General features: G+C 38.7%; 1 protein-coding gene across 2 annotated transcripts in view; it reads right to left on the bottom strand.

The window, feature by feature from the left end:
- Positions 1-994: 994 nt before the first annotated feature.
- The window catches only part of HACD4 (3-hydroxyacyl-CoA dehydratase 4), a 40,582-nt gene continuing 23,872 nt past the window's right edge, over positions 995-17,704 (bottom strand). Inside the window, exons 5-7 of one of the 2 annotated variants that reach the window (XM_032306232.1) lie at positions 14,956-15,062; positions 2,749-2,874; positions 995-1,890 (exon numbers count right to left, since the gene is read on the bottom strand). In XM_032306232.1, the coding sequence (XP_032162123.1) occupies positions 1,808-1,890; positions 2,749-2,874; positions 14,956-15,062 (316 nt within the window). In that variant the 3' untranslated portion in view covers positions 995-1,807. The remainder of the gene's footprint in view (positions 1,891-2,748; positions 2,875-14,955; positions 15,063-17,704) is intronic. The other variant, XM_032306233.1, reaches the window with a different exon arrangement.

The raw sequence follows: 17,704 nt of genomic DNA, 5'->3' as shown, positions 1-17,704 counted from the left end.
TTTGATGGACATACAGTATAAGAAATCAGCCAAAAAAATCAACTTTGCAATCTGGGTAATACCAGTTAACTAGGTAGATGTTTACTTGTCTAAGTTTCTTAACCTGGGGAACATGAACTTGAGTGGAAGAGAAATGACATCCTTATGTCCACTAACCTCTAGTGAAATTTTTCTTTCAATTAAGAATACAGGAAGCCACCCACAATAATAAGTTGTGACTGTGTTTTACCAAAGGAATCACAGAGCTTTGTTACAGTAAGCTTTTTAAAAAGCTTTTTTTTGTTGTTAAAGATTTTATTTATTTATTTGACAGAGATCACAGGTAGGCAGAGAGAGGAGGAAGCAGGCTCTCTGATGAGCAGAGAGCCCGATGCGGGGCTTGATCCCAGCATCCTGGGATCACGACCTAAGCTGAAGGCAGAGGCTTAACCCACTGAGCCACCCAGGTGCCCCTACATTTTGTTTTTAAAGATCTATTTGAAAGGGGGAGGGGTAGAGGGAGAGGAACTAGTAGACTTCCTACTGAGCAGGGAGCCCAATACGGGGCTCGATCCCAGGACTCTGAGATCAGGACCTGAGCCAAAGATGCTTAACCAAACTGAGCTACCCAGGCACCCCTATTTATTTTTTTAGAGGTGGGGGGAGAGAGATAAAGAAGCATACTCCCCGCTGAGTACAGAGCCCCATGTGCAGACTGACCACAAAACTTTGAAACCACAACCTGAGCCATCGGATGCTTAACTGACTGAACCCCCCAGGTACCTCAAAATGTAGCTTTTTAGAAGGGTAATTTTAAGTATTTTAAAATCCCAAAGAGGATACTAAATTTACAAAGATATCTATTATCTTTACCTAGTTACCAATTTTTTTGTGACTATATTTTACTGCCTGGTTTTTATGTCATAAAATATTTAGTAACCTTTTTATGTAATTATTGGATAATAGGATTCTAGACTCCTTTCAAGAAAAGTGAATGTATACTGATGATACAGAAGTGATATTAGTCAGTTTTCAAAACTCTGTGACTTATGTGACATAGTAATTAGCAACGATAATTCAATAGTAATCTGAAACATCACTAGTTAACTGCTTTATCTCCTTTAAAATAATTTACTCTAGACTTTTACCTTTTGTCTCCCTGTAAGGTAAGTAACATGGCCTGATTTCAACCCCCGCCCCAGAAAAGGAATATGGATCAAATAAATATTTGTATATTTACCAAAGATCCATTTCTGTTTTCATCAGTCTCCTCTTTTAAGGCATCAAAGTCCAAATATTAATGAATACTTTCTCAGGGCTTGGAAAATGTAGAATTTTCTCAGCATGTCTAATGTGTAAAATGGGGGTGAGCCCTGGCGAGGGTGACATCTGTCTATAAAATGTTATTCTAGACAACTGTGGAACATATTTCACATTGTTGCCCTCCCATGGAGTTACTATTTGCAAACTCCAAAGTGTAAAGAAAAAGATGTAAACAGATAAAATCCCGGCTAACAACTTTGGTTTCTCAATTTCATTGAATCCATTCCAGTGAATCTATTTCTCAATTGCCTTACAGGAAAAGAATCAATGTAAAGTTACTTGTATAAAATCCACTTTGGTAAAGTAGGTTGTGTGGAACATGCATTTGAAAACATACGAGGATAAGAGTGCTGCGATCTGCCTCAAGCTCAAGGAGAAGGCGGTCGTCGCGGAGCCGTGTCCAGTAGCAGGTATTTTTCCAGCAGGCTGCTTCCTGTGTTGTTCATTGCAGCTGAGTCCACAAGCCTGTCCTTCCTTCTCTCCAATCGCATCGGAATGCGGTGCTTCACATTTTCTTTTTCTTAAAGGGAAAGACTCCGAGGACGTCTCTTCTTTCCGAGTAAAGATGGCTGTAGGTATAATACATGCCTAACACGGGGAAGGAAGTGGCAAGAGTAAGTCAGGTTGATTAACCCTTTCTCTGGAAAGAACCATGGTTTTAAAATATAGTCAGAGTGCTGCTGGGAGTCTAAGGACAAGACACTTGCATGGGAGACTCAAAGGACCATGTAAACAAGAGGCCAGGAAAGGGAAGTAAAGCGAACTCCTCTACGCTCCTATTTTGTTTAAGGCAAGGAATTAACGTTTCCCTTTCTGGAGGGTAGCACTCTCTACCAGCCCTGAAGTTTCACATCTGTCTTCTTCCTGATGCATTGTTCCTATCTGTCTGACGATGACTCTACACCAACTACCATGGGGATTTGTGAAGGTCAGAGCTGCAGAAAGTGAGATGTAATCAGAGAAGTCCTTTGCCAATTAAATTTTCTTGACTCTTAAGTTTTTGTTCCACACATTTTTCTTGTGTTTTTAGCACCTACTCCCACGTGCCTGCTGGGAAATGCTAGCACAAAAACCAAACAAACAGGAAACAAATAGATATAAATGGGAAAACCAGAAATGGCCCAACCTGCTTAGTTTGATATCTAGGTTTTCTCTGTAGATCCCTATATCCAGAGTCAAATTTCTAGATTTCCTACACAATACAGGTACTTTACCTGCTTGTAAACCTATTCTTTATACAGTGAAACAGTGACATACTTGATCTTGTGATACCCTGCGAAAAGCATTATAACTTCTAGGTGCTTTACTAACAAGGTCTAATTCACCATGCTGGGTGTCCTCCACTATTTCTCCCATGTTCAGACCTTTCTGTTAAAGTAGATAGTAGCATAAACCAGAAAGCACAGGAAGAATGCAGAAACAAAACAAAACAGAAAACCCACTTACCTATAAAGAGCATCATGAGATATATTTTCAGCACGTATGGGAAATAGATTGATAAATCAAAGGGCAGCTTTGTGGAGTAAGTGCCAAATGATTCAAAATAAGGCAGCGACTGATAGATGGCAAATGCTGTTTAAAGAACAGAGAAGGAATAGTGAAAGTTTCCCCTCATACTGCTACAGGGATGTGTATATATAAATGTCTACAGAGCTCAAGGATATTTTGAATTTTATAATAACGGTTTTGACAGATGCTGAATCCTTTAGCTAAAGCTAGAGCTGAGTCAGCTGGCAAGGCCGTAGGCAGTGTGACTTGAACTTATATCCATTTTATACTTGGTTATACCTACAGAGAAATAATTTGTTTCTTAGAATGGTATCCCCCAATACATATCCCCTTCTCACAAAGAGACAAATGAATTTGAAAAATGCTGCACAGTTCCTTCTTAGAGTTTCAAAACACATTAGTACAGTAGAGATTCTGAAAAGTTCTGCAGGAAAGAAACTGGTTTTCCTTTACAGTTTCTCAGTGTAACTGGCCTTGGGGGGCTCCTTCTCCCTCCTTACCCACTAGGAAAATTTAAAGAATGCTGAGGAACTCTGGGAGAAATGTTAGCCAAAACATTTTGAGGGGGGAGGCTGGTGTCAGAGAAAAAGATACGGAGGTTCAGAGAGTCAGGGGAAGATGGAGGAGGAGGAGGAGGATGCTGAGCTCACCTCATCCCATGGACACCCCAAGTTAACAGATATACAGGTACATCTATACAACTCTGAAAACAACCTGAAGACACAGACCTTCCACAGCTAGCTGCAGAGAGAATGTCACATGGAAAAGGGTAGGAGGTGTGGAGTTGTGGTTGGTGCCCTGGTCAGACTAACCACAAAAGGGAGGGACACCACAAGCCTGAAGAAGCCAGGGAATCACACCCCACACCAGAGATGCCTGGCATTGGGGAATCTGCACTGGGAACAGGAGTCCCTATAACATCTGGCTGTGAAAACCAGTAGGGCTTATCTTTGGGAGCCTTAGAAATCAGCAGGATACAAGGTTAGTAGAAGGAAGGAAATAGAGACTAAGAAAAAAAGAAAAGACCAGTGAAACCAAGAGCTGGTTCTTTGAAAAGATAAAATTAATGAAACTCTAGCCACGCTCATCAAGAAAAAAGGAGAGGACCAAAATAAAATCAGAATCAAAGCAGCATAAATAATAACTGCTATATATAAATACAAAAGATTGTAAGACTTATGAAAATTGATATGCCAACAAATTGGGCAACTTAAAAAAATCTGAATAGACTAATACTTAGTAACAAAGTTGAACTGATATTTTAAAAAATCCCAACAAAAGCCCAGGACCAGATGGATTTATAGGTGAATTCTAACAAACATTGAACTTTATACCTATTCATGGCAATTTATTCCAATAAATAGAAGAGGAAGGGAAGCTTCCAAATATATTCTATAAGGCCAGTGTTACCCTGATAATCAAAACCAGTCAAAGACACTACCCCCACCCCCCCAAAATTTAGGCTATCATCCATAATGAACATAGATGCAAAAATCTTCAACAAATTAGCACTTATTCAATAATCTTTCCCATGATTAAGTGGGATTGATTATGGGGATGCAAGGGTGATTCAATATTTGCAAATCAGTGTGATATACCATCATTAACAAAACAAAGGATAAAATCCATGATCCGTAAATGAAGAAAAAGCATTTGATAAAATTCAGTATCTACTCATGATAAAAACTCAACCAAGTGGGTTTAGAGGAACCATTCCTCAACATAATAAAGGGTATATATAAAAAGCCTAAGCTAACACCATACTCAGTGCTAAAAAGTTCTAGCTCCAGCAATCAGATAAGAAAGTAAGAGGCATCCAGATTGGCAAGGAAGAAGTTAAACTTACTGCACATGACATGACACTATATGTAAAAAATCCTAAATATGTCACACACACAAAAAAAAAACCCTCTTAGTACAAATGCAGTAAAGTTGCAGGATACAAAACTAACATCTAGAAATCAACTGCATTCCTATACACTAATAACAAAGCAGTGGAGAAATTAAGAAAACAACAATCCCATTAACAATTGCACCAAAAAGAATAAAATACTTAAGAATAAACTTAACCTAGACGGTGAAAGACCTATACTCTGAAAACTCTAAGACACTGATGAAAGAAACTGAAGACGACACAAATGGAAAGATACGCCATGCCCATGAATTGGAAGAACATCACTAAAATGTCCATATTACCCAAAGCAAACTATAGATTCAGTACAATCCATATCAAAATACCAATAGCATTTTCCATAAAATTAGAACAAATAATCCTAAAGTTGGTACAGAATCACAAAAGACCTGGGGGCGCCTGGGTGGCTCAGTTGGTTAAGCATACAAATCTTGATCTCCACTTGGGTCTTGATCTCAGGGATGTGAGTTCAAGCCCCGCCCTGGGCTCCACAATGGACATGGAGCCTACTTAAAAAAAAAGAGGGGGGCACCTGGGTGGCTCAGTGGGTTAAGCCACTGCCTTCGGCTCAGGTCATGATCCCAGAGTCCTGGGATCGAGTCCCGCGTTGGGCTCTCTGCTCAGCAAGGAGCCTGCTTCCCTCTCTCTGCCTGCCTCTCTGTCTACTTGTGATTTCTGTCTGTCAAATAAACAAATAAAATCTTTAAAAAAAAAAAAAGACATATAGATTAATGGAATGGGATAGGGAGCCAAAAAATAAACCCATACCTATATATCTTGTCATAACAAAGAAGGTAAGAATATACAATGGGGGAAAGATAGTCTCTTCAACAAATGATGCTGGGAAAACTGGATAGCCACATTCAAAAGAAAAACTAGACTCCTTATGTCATACACAAAAATAAGCTCAATGGATTAAAGACCTAAACCTGAAACCATAAAATTCCTAGAAGAAAACAGGCAGCACACTCTTGAATATTTCCCTTAACAACATATTTATGGACAGCTCTCCTCAGGAAAGGGAAACGGAAGCAATATTAAACTATTGGGACTACACCAAAATAAAATTTTGCATAATGAAGGAAACCAACCCAACAAAAATGCAACCTACTGAGTTGAAGATACTTGCAAATTATTTATCTTATAAAGCATTAATATTCAAAATATATGAAGAACTTATACAATACCAAAACCACCATTTAATTGGAAAATGTACAGATGACATGAACATACATTTCTCTGAAGAAGGCATAAGATGTTCAACACCACTAATCATCTCAGAAATGCAAATCAAAATCACAAGGAGATACCACCTCACACTTGTCAAACAAGTGTTGGCAAGGATATGGAGAAAAGGAAACCCTCTAGCTTCTAGCGTTGATAGGAATGTAAATGGGTGCAGTCACTGTGGAGAACAGTAAGGAGGGGGTGGGAGGTTGGGAGAACCAGGTGGTAGGTATTAGGGAGGTCACGTATTGCATGGAGCACTGGGTGTGGTGCAAAAAAACAATGAATACTGTTAGGCTGAAAAGAAATTAAAAAAAAAAAACAGGTTTAAAAATGTATTGGAGAGGGACTGCATGGAGCACTGGGTGTGGTGCAAAAATAATGAATACTGTTACACTGAAAAATTAAAAAAAACATATATCCTACTCAAAAAAAAAAAATACACACACACACACACACACATATCTATCTCCCATATGATCCAGTAATTCCAAAACAGTTTTTACCTAAAGAAAACAAAACCATTAATTCAAGAAGATACATGATTTACAATAGCCAAGATATGGAAGCAACCCAAGTGTCCATCAATAGTTGAATGGATTAGATGTGGTGTGTACACACGCACCACACACACACATAAATATATATAGCGGAATATTAGCCATAAAAAAGGAGATGTTATCATTTGCAAGAACATGGTGGGACCTAGAGGATATTATGCTAAGTGAAATAAGATACAGAAAGACAAATGCCATATGGTTTCATTTATATATGGAATCTAAAAAACAAAAGAAAAAAAAGGAGAAACAGATCCATAAATACAGAGAACTAATGGTTGCTACAGAGGAGGGGTTGGGGGGCTTGGGCAAAATGGGTGAAGAGTGGGAGATAAAAGCTTCCAATTATGGAATCAGTGAGTCACAAGGCTAAAAGGTAAAAGATAGGGAATCTAATCAATAGCATTGTCAGTGTTGTATGGTAAGAGATGGTAGCTGCATTTGTGGTGAGCATTCTGTAACAGAGTTGTTGAAGTGCTATGTTGTACACCTGAAACTAATATAACATTGTGTGTCACTATAGTTCAAAAAAAAAAAAAAAATCAGTGGGGCTTAACTCCAGGAATGTTAAGAATCAGTAGGCTTAATGCCGGGAGAACCAGAGGGCAAAAGGAAACTGAGTCCCCTCACTTAAGAACCCAACATAATAAGTAACTTGGCAGAGACACAGTGCAGAAGCAGCAGTTTGCAAAGTGCCTGGGGTATATGTAAAGAAAATTTATTGACTAGTCTTGGGTTGTGTGCTGGAAAGGCAAGGATCTTCAGATTTCTCTGGGAACAAAAGTGCTGACAGGTGCCATTTCTCTTCCCCTCTCCCAGCCTAGATGGCTAGTCACTTAGGGAAGCCAGTGCTACCACTATCTTGTAGCACCATGTGACTGACCTGACCCATTCAACCTGCCCCCTTGAGCAGGCAACCCTCAAAGGGGCTCGTGCCTCCCACACCCTGCAGAAAGCCCTGGCAGGGACAAAGCTACTCCAAAATGACTCCTTCCGTGGGGAGGGAAGAAATATGCCCCACAAATCAGTGCACCCACAGTTTCAGCAGCCTAGGCTCTTAGCTGGCTGTGTAGGGAATAAAACCTCTGCTTTGGTGGAACAGAAGATGTGGCAACAAGGCTAACTGCAGACACTTAGGCTGACTGCTGGTCTTCCCACCAACTAGTCACAGAGGCCTCAAACAGCCCTCTCAACAGTGTAAGGACCAAACCTTGCCCAGTGTGCCTACAGCAGGCAAAGTGGGTCATGGCAACTGGCTGAACTGAAAGCAACTGTGGTTCAGCCATAACAGTGGGGCATGTTTAGCCCACACAGTGGATATTCCCAAAGTGCCTGATTTTGAAGACCAAGAGGAAGGTGTGCTACAGGGCTCCACAGGGCGCCTTCAACATAAGGCCACTACTTTCAAGACCAGGAGACATAGCTAACTCACCTACTATACAAAAACAAACACAGAGTTAGACAAAATGAGGAGACAGAGGAATATGGCCCAAATGAAAGAACAGAATCACAGTAGAAGAGCTAAATGAAATAAACAACCAATGTGCCTGATAAAGAGTTCCAAGTAATGGTCATAAAGATACTCACTGAATGTGAAAAAAGAGTGGATGATCTCAGTCAGAACTTCAACAAAGAAAAAATACAGAGCTGAAGAAGTCAAAAAATGAAATAAATACACTGGAAGGAATCAAGAGCAGATCAGAGGATGCAGAAGAACAGATCAACAATCTTGAAGACAGGGTAATGGAAAGTAATCAAAGTGAACAGCAAAAACAAAAAAAATTAAGAAAAGAGTTCAGTAAAGGGAACTCAACAACTCTGTGACGAGTAACAACGTTCACATTATAGGGATCCCAGAAGAGAAAGAGAGAGAAGGGAGTAGATAACTTATTTGAAGAAATAACTGAAAACTTCCCTACTCTGGGAAAGAAAAGATCTATCCATCACATTTCAAGAAGCACAAAGAGCTCCTAACTAGATAAATCTAAGGAGGTCCATAGCAAGACACATAATAAATAAAATGGCAAGAAGAAGTGATATAGAGGGAGTTTTCAAAGCAGCAAGAGAAAAAAACCATTACCCACAGGGAAATCCCCTATGGCTATCAGCTGATTTTTTCAGCAGAAACTTTGCAGGCCAGAAGGGAGTGCCATAATTAGACCAGAGGGCCCTAACAGATATATACAGAACATTCCATTAAAAAAAAAAACCCAACCAAAAAACCTCAATATGCATTCTTTTAAAATGCACACAGAACATTCTCCAGGATACATCAAACGTTAGGCCATAACACAAGTCTCAAAATTTTTTTTAAAGAGACTGAAGTCCTATCAAGCATTTTTTCAACCATGACAATATAAAACTAGAAATCAATTATAAGAAAAACTCTTGAAAGGATACAAATACATGAAGGCTAAACAACATGCTATTAAACAATGAATGCATCAACAAAGAAATCAAAGAAAATTTAAAAAAATACATGGAGACAAATGAAAATGGAAAAATTGCAGTGAGAATCTTTGGGATGTGGCAAAAGCAGTCCTAAAAAGGAAGTTTATAGCAATACAGGCCTATCTCAACAAACAATATGACTCTCAAACAATCTAAACTTATACCTCAAGGAGCTGGAAAAAGAACAAAGCCCAAAGTTCGCAGAAAGTAGAAGGAAGGAAATAATAAAGACTATAGTAGAATTAATTGAAAAACTAAAAAAATAAAAACAAAAAAACCCAGATCAATGAAACCAAGAACTGGTCCTTTGAAATAACCAAAATTGGTAATTCTTTAGCCAGACTCATCAGAAAAAAGAGAACTAAAATAAAATTAAAAATGAAGAAATGATAGCAGAGAAATACAAAGGATTATAAGAGAATATGATGAAAAATATATGCCGACAAATTGGACAACCTAGAAGAAACAGATAATCCTAATATACATCTCCCAAAAGTGGAGGCATCCCTGGGTGTCTAACTCATTAAGCATCTGCCTTTGGCTCAGATGATCCTGGGGTCCTGGGATCGAGCCCCGCATCAGGCTCCCTGCTAAGCAGGAAGCCTCCCTCTCCCACTTCTCCTGTGTGTGTTCTCTCTCTGTGTCTCTCTCTCTGTCAAATAAAATCTTAAAAAAAAAAAAAAAAAGTGATTCAGGAAGAAATAGAAAATTTGACCAGACCAGTCACTAGTAAAGAAATTGAATCTGTAATCTAAAATTCCCAACAAACAACAGTCTGGGACCATAATAGCCTCACAGGTGAATTCTACCAAACATTTAAAGAATTATTCCAAAAAACAAAATAGGAAGGGAAACTTCCAAATTCATTCTATAAGGCCATCATTTCCCTGATTTCAAAACCAGAGACACTGTTAAACTAAAACAAAAACAAAACCCTACACCCCAGTATGATGAACATAGTGCAAAAACCCTCAACAAAATATTAGCAAACTGTACACAACAATACATTAAAAAGATCATTCACCACAAACAAGTGAGATTTATTCCAGTGATGCAAGGGTGATTAAATATTTGCAAATGAGTCAATGTGATATATCACACGGACAAAAGGAAACATAAAACCTATAGGACCATTTCAATAGATGTAGAAAAAGCTTTTGACAAAATACAGCATCCATTCATGTTAAAAACTCTACTAATGAAATGGGTTCAAAGGGAACATACCTCAACATAATAAAGGCCATATATGAAAAACCCACAGCTAACATACTCAGTGCTTAAGAAACACGGGTTTTTCTCTAAGATCAGGAACAAGACAAGGATGTCCGCTCTCACCACTTTAACTCGACAGAGTACTGGAAGTCCTAGCTGCAGCAATCACACAAGAAAGAGCAGTTTCCAGGGTGCCTGGGTGGCTCAGTGGATTAAGCCTCTGCCTTCGGCTCAGGTCATGATCTTGGGGTCCTGGGATCGAGTCCCACAACAGGCTCTCTGCTCAGCAGGGAGCCTGCTTCCTCCCCTCTCTCTCTGCCTCTCTACCTACTTGTGATCTCTGTCAAATAAATAAATCTTAAAAAAAAAAAGAGCAGTTTCCAAATTGGCAAGGAAGAAGTTAAGCTAACAATATTTGCAGATGACATGCTACACCACATACAGAAAACCCTATAGACTCCACCAAAATACTATTAGAACTGATAAATAAGTTCAGTAAATTTGTAGGACACAAAATTAACAGAATTTTGTTACATTTCTTCTATATGCTACTAACCATTTATACATGCACAAAAAGAATAAAATACCTAGGAATAAACTTAACTAAGGAGATGAAAGACCTATACTCTGAAAGCTATAAGACTTTGAAGAAAGAAACTGAAGATGACACAAATAGGAAGATATACCACACAAATGAGAAGACTATCATTAAAATGTCCATACTACCCAAAGCAAACTAGATTCAGTGCAATCCCCACAAAAATGCCAATAGTACTTTTCATAGAAAAAGAATAAATAATCCTAAAATTTGTTTAGAACCACGAAAGACCTTGAATAGATAAATCTTGAGAAAGAAGAACATAGCCAGAGGTATCACAATTCCAGTTTCAAGATACATGACAAAGCCATAGTAATCCAAGGATGGTAAAATGGATACACAGATTGATGGAACAGGATAAGGAACCCAGAAATAAACCGTGCCCATACAGTCAGTTTATCACAAAGGCAAGAATTTAGAGTGGGGAAAAGACAGCCTTTTTAATAAATGGTGCAAAAAACAAAAAACAAAAAAACCTGGGAAGCTGCTTGCAAAAGAATGAAATTGGACCCCTTTCTTACAACCCACACAAAATTAAACGCAAAATGGATTAGAGACCTAAATGTGAACCCCCAAACTATAAAACTCCTGCAAGAAAACATAAGCAGTCATCTGGACATCACCCTTAGCAACATATTATAGATGTCTCCTCAGACAAGGGAAATGAAAGCAAACTTATTTGGGAGTACAACAAAATAAAAAGCTTTTGCATAGCAAAGGGAACTATCAACAAAATGAAAGGCAACCTATTTGAAAACAAAATATCTGACAAAGGGTTAAAGTCCAAAATATATGGAGAACTTCTACAACTCAATACCAGACAGTTGCTTAACTCTCTTATTAAAAAATGGGCAGAGGACCTGCACAGCCATTTTTCCAAAGACATACAAGTGGCATACAGACACATGGAAAGATGCTCAACCTCACTTATCATCAGGGAAATGCAAATCAAAATCATAATGAGATATAACCTCACACCTGTCAGAATAGCTGGCATCCAAAAAAACAAAAACAAAAAAAAACAAAAAACAAAACAAAAACCCCAACCCCAAAAAACACATGCTGGTAAGGATGGGAAGCAAAAGAAACCCCATACACTGGGGTGGGCAGGTAAAGGTACAGCCCCTGTGGAAAACAGTATCGAAGTTCATCCAAAAAATTAAAAATAGAACTACCATACCAGTGAACTCACAGTTACTAGGAAAGTTCACATTCAAATACTAATTGGGAATGGGTTGAGCAGTCTTATAGAGACCCTCAGGTTGAATAGACACGAGTGCACTGTATGTGTGAATGCTTCAAATATACCTAAGATTTTGTCTTAGATCTTTTCTTCTGAGAAATTACTGCTTAATAAGATGGGTAATTACAGTGTTAGCTTAAAAAAAAAATAAAAGCAGTATCATATCCTCCAGTAATTCCATGACTGCTTATTTATCCAAAGAAAACAAAAACACTAATTGGAAAAGATGAATGCACCCCTATGTTTACTGCAGCATGAGTTACAATAACCAAGATAAGGAAGCAACCCCAGTATCATCAATAGATGAATGAATGGGTAAAGTAGATGTGTTTATGTGTTCAAGATACACACACAGTGGAATGTTACTTGGGCATAAAAAAAAAGAGAGATTTTGCCACTTACAAGAACATGGATGGACCTAGAGGGTATTATACCAAGTGGAATAAGTCAGATAGAGAAGACAAATGCCATACGATTTCATTTATATATGGAATATAAAAAATAAAAGACTTAAATACAGAGCACCAACTTATGGTTGCCAGTGGGGAGGTATTTGGGGGACACACTATAAGAGGTAAAAACTTCCAGTTATAAAATGAGTAAGGCATGGAGAGGGAAAGTACCGCATAGGGAGTAGAGTCAGTAATACTCTGAGAATGTCGTACAGTGACAGGTGGTGGCTCAGCTTACTGTGGCAAGCAATGAGTAATATATGGAACTGATGAATCAAACTAGGTTATACACCTAAAACTAATGTAACACTGGATGTTAATTATACTTCAATGAAAATAAAGAGGAGGTTCTATGAAGTTATATCTCACATACGGATTTTTATGACATTTTATGAAATGATAATGAACTATGGTTATGTAAGAGGCTGTTAGCACAAGCTGGGTGAAGGGCACACGTGAACCATACACTGTTTTTGTAATTTCTTGTAAGTCTAAAATTATTTGTAAATTAAAAAAAAAAAAATGAGAGACAGAAGAAACGTTGGGCAACCAAGGCCGCGATGGCTAGCCTGAGCGGGGTGAGTGGCTCGGCCACAGGGTCCGCAGCTGACCTGCCGTCGAAGACTTCCAGATGCTGTGCCTAAGTTTCTAGCAGTTAATCGGTATAAACTGATGATCTGGCTGTCTACACACCTTGCTTTTGTCTTTGATGTTATTGGATGGGAAACTATAGTTCTTTAAAAATATTAGAGTCCTCAAAAAGTCAACCAGGTTTTCTGAACCACATCTTTTTATACTTTAGGGCATTTAAAATATAAAGAAACATGTGAAGATTAAACTTCAGTGACCCATTTTCTGCCACCCAGAATTATTAACATTTTGTCACATATACCTCCAGACTCCTTTTCTACACGTACACTTTGCTTTTTAATTGCAAGAATAAGTTAATGAATCTAATTTCAAAAAAAGAAATGGGTTTTATGGCAAACATACTGGAACATGGTTTTCCCAGAAAGGTGAAGGCTTAACGTTATCAAATAATGAGAATGTACAAGTTTTCTATAGTTATTCATCCTTTATTTTTAGGAAAAGACTACTCCCGTCTCTACCTTAGTCCTTTATAATATATTCTTTATGGTATTTTTCATACAATATAATAAAGCAATTTACTTAATAAATGTTTCAATGAGTGAAGAATTTCATTCTCAAAGAAATGAGCAATCCAGTTTTTTTTAGTTTTTAGGAATATTCTCTAGATTCTTTTGGCTTAGTCTGTTCTAAAAATTAGTAATTCTTTTGAAAGCAAAAAAAATTATAAAGTTCTACCTAATATGATTTACTATAAATTTTTCTCTGCTCATCAGTACAAAACGTGGGTAGACTATATACACTTTATGATTTTCACCAATGTCACTATTTTATTTTAAATTTCTTTTTCTATGTTTTCCCTTACTTTCTTAATTTCTTTATGCCTTCTGTTTTCAAAAATGTTAATGTTTCAGAAAGTTCCTTACCAGTCTGCCAAATCCATTATGGAAGGAAGCATATATTCCCCTAATATCCTCAAGCTTTTTGCAAACTGATGAATTTTATTTAAGTTTTAGGTTTACATTTAGGCTAAGTAACTAGCTGAATTCATACTGTATTCAATAATTTATTCAGTGTTTATTGAGCATATACATTGGGTGCATGAGAAAAAGGGAAGCAAGGAAACAACAAACCCATATCCCCAAGTTGCTTAGAGGCTAGACAGGAAACAGAGAGTATTCAAAGAATCACACAAACGTCTAATCACACCTGAGACAGGTCTTATGAAAGAGAGATTCATGGTGCTGTACTGAGGGCAGGGGGCGGGGAACAGACTTACTTGAGAAAGTTGAGGAATGCTCCCCTGAGAAATTAATGACGATCTAAAGGTAGAGTTAACTGTTCCTGGCAGACAATGTGATGCATGGTAGATAGTCAAGTAGGAAAGATAATCCAGTCAGGGGGAACTCAATTTCTATGCACTAAAAATAATCATTGGGGTGCCTGAGTAGCTCAGTTGGTAAAGCATCCAACTCCTGATCTCAACCCAGGTCTTGATCTCAGGGTCATGAATTCAAGCCTCACCCTGGGTGTGGAGCATACTTTAAAAAAAAAAAAAAAATCACTGAGTCACTAATGTTAAACCCCTTTTGGATGAGTAAACTGAGAGAGGTTAAATGATTTGCCCAAAACTCATACAGTGAGTTAATGAAGTTAAGGGCCTGTACTCAGATGTCTTCATTCCTCATCTAATATTCTGTCTACTGTGCAAAGCTGCTTCCCCCTCTAACTTTGTTTCTTAATGTTTTGCTTTTTTGCATCAAGGGAAGTGTGTCAGGAATGACCCAATGAGTCAGCTGTCCGCTAGCAGTAGCAAAAATAGTAATTTAATCATCAAAAAGTTAAGTGAACCATTATAAGTAGATTGCTTTTGTCAGGAAACAATAATGCAAAGTCACTCTTACCTTCAGCAAGAACACACAGAGGATAAACGGGCATCCACAGCGTCTGACTGAGCCAGGTCAGGACGGCGTAGGATATCCCTACGACTGACAACATGCTATAAGTGTACCTAAAACAAGACAAGGAGCTCAGAAACATCATTTCCCACTGATATCTGGGAGAAGAAGAGAAGAAAATACCTTACACTGTAATTAAACACAGAGATACAAGTGGAAAGTTTAAATTCCAAACCTTATTTTCTACCATTTAAGTGGGAGGTAAAAAAAAAAAGGGGGGGGCGGGGGAGAGAACTGTGTCAGTCTGGCTTGTCTCAGGGGTTGGACCATGGATAATTATGGAGGTAAACAAAGAAAAATGAAACCCTTACCCCTCAGCAAATTACACCTTTCCCTGAAGAGTGAATTTAGGTTCACTCAGAAGCTAAGCCCATTTTATCCAGTATGCAGCTGGGTTTTTAAAAACAGACAGACTTGTAAATATTTAGGTAACGAATTTTTTTTTTTTTTTAAAGATTTTGTTTATTTGTCAGAGAGAGGGAGAGAGAGTGAGCACAGGCAGACAGAATGGCAGGCAGAGGCAGAGGGAGAAGCAGGCTCCCCGCCGAGCAAGGAGCCCGATGTGGGACTCGATCCCAGGACTCTGGGATCATGACCTGAGCCGAAGGCAGCTGCTTAACCAACTGAGCCACCCAGGCGTCCCTAGGTAATGAATTTTTTATTTTTTATTTTTTATTTTTTATTTTTTTTATTTCCAGCATAACAGTATTCATTATTTTTGCACCACACCCCGTGCTCCATGCAATCCGTGCCCTCTATAATACCCACCACCTGGTACCCCAACCTCCCACCCCCCGTCCCTTCAAAACCCTCAGATTGTTTTTCAGAGTCCAAAGTCTCTCATGGTTCACCTCCCCTTCCAATTTCCCCCAACTCCCTTCTCCACTCTAAGTCCCCATGTCCTCCATGCTATTTGTTATGCTCCACAAATAAGTGAAACCATATGATAATTGACTCTCTCTGCTTGACTTATTTCACTCAGCATAATCTCTTCCAGTCCCGTCCATGTTGCTACAAAAGTTGGGTATTCATCCTTTCTGATGGAGGCATAATACTCTATCCCCAGGGGTACAGGTCTGTGAATCACCAGGTTTACACACTTCACAGCACTCACCAAAGCACATACCCTCCCCAATGTCCATAATCCCACCCCCTTCTCCCAAACCCCCTCCCCCCAGCAACCCTCAGTTTGTTTTGTGAGATTAAAAGTCACTTATGGTTTGTCTCCCTCCCAATCCCATCTTGTTTCATTTATTCTTCTCCTACCCACTTAAGCCCCCATGTTGCATCACCACTTCCTCATATCAGGGAGATCATATGATAGTTGTCTTTCTCTGCTTGACTTATTTCGCTAAGCATGATACGCTCTAGTTCCATCCATGTTGTCGCAAATGGCAAGATTTCATTTCTTTTGATGGCTGCATAGTATTCCATTGTGTATATATACCACATCTTCTTGATCCATTCATCTGTTGATGGACATCTAGGTTCTTTCCATAGTTTGGCTATTGTGGACATTGCTGCTATAAACATTCGGGTGCATGTGCCCCTTTGGATCACTACGTTTGTATCCTTAGGGTAAATACCCAATAGTGCAATTGCTGGGTCATAGGGCAGTTCTATTTTCAACATTTTGAGGAACCTCCATGCTGTTTTCCAGAGTGGCTGCACCAGCTTGCATTCCCACCAACAGTGTAGGAGGGTTCCCCTTTCTCCGCATCCTCGCCAGCATCTGTCATTTCCTGACTTGTTTATTTTAGCCATTCTGACTGGTGTGAGGTGATATCTCATTGTGGTTTTGATTTGTATTTCCCTGATGCCGAGTGATACGGAGCACTTTTTCATGTGTCTGTTGGCCATCTGGATGTCTTCTTTGCAGAAATGTCTGTTCATGTCCTCTGCCCATTTCTTGATTGGATTATTTGTTCTTTGGGTGTTGAGTTTGCTAAGTTCTTTATAGATTCTGGACACTAGTCCTTTATCTGATATGTCATTTGCAAATATCTTCTCCCATTCTGTCAGTTGTCTTTTGATTTTGTTAACTGTTTCCTTTGCTGTGCAAAAGCTTTTGATCTTGATGAAATCCCAATAGTTCATTTTTGCCCTTGCTTCCCTTGCCTTTTGCGTTGTTCCTAGGAAGATGTTGCTGCGGTTGAGGTCAAAGAGGTTGCTGCCTGTGTTCTCCTCAAGGATTTTGATGGATTCCTTTCGCACATTGAGGTCCTTCATCCATTTTGAGTCTATTTTTGTGTGTGGTGTAAGGAAATGGTCCAATTTCATTTTTCTGCATGTGGCTGTCCAATTTTCCCAGCACCATTTATTGAAGAGGCTGTCTTTTTGCCATTGGACATTCTTTCCTGCTTTGTCGAAGATTAGTTGGCCATAGAGTTGAGGGTCTATTTCTGGGCTCTCTATTCTGTTCCATTGATCTATGTGTCTGTTTTTGTGCCAGTACCATGCTGTCTTGATGACGACAGCTTTGTAATAGAGCTTGAAGTCCGGAATTGTGATGCCACCAACGTTGGCTTTCTTTTTCAATATCCCTTTGGCTATTCGAGGTCTTTTCTGGTTCCATATAAATTTTAGCATTATTTGTTCCATTTCTTTGAAAAAGATGGATGGTACTTTGATAGGAATTGCATTAAATGTGTAGATTGCTTTAGGTAGCATAGACATTTTCACAATATTTATTCTT

The sequence above is a fragment of the Mustela erminea genome, chromosome 12, assembly GCF_009829155.1.
Source record: "Mustela erminea isolate mMusErm1 chromosome 12, mMusErm1.Pri, whole genome shotgun sequence".
NCBI classification, from domain to species: domain Eukaryota; kingdom Metazoa; phylum Chordata; class Mammalia; order Carnivora; family Mustelidae; genus Mustela; species Mustela erminea.
Note: the sequence above shows the minus strand (reverse complement) of the source record. Positions and strands in the feature narration are given on the sequence as shown.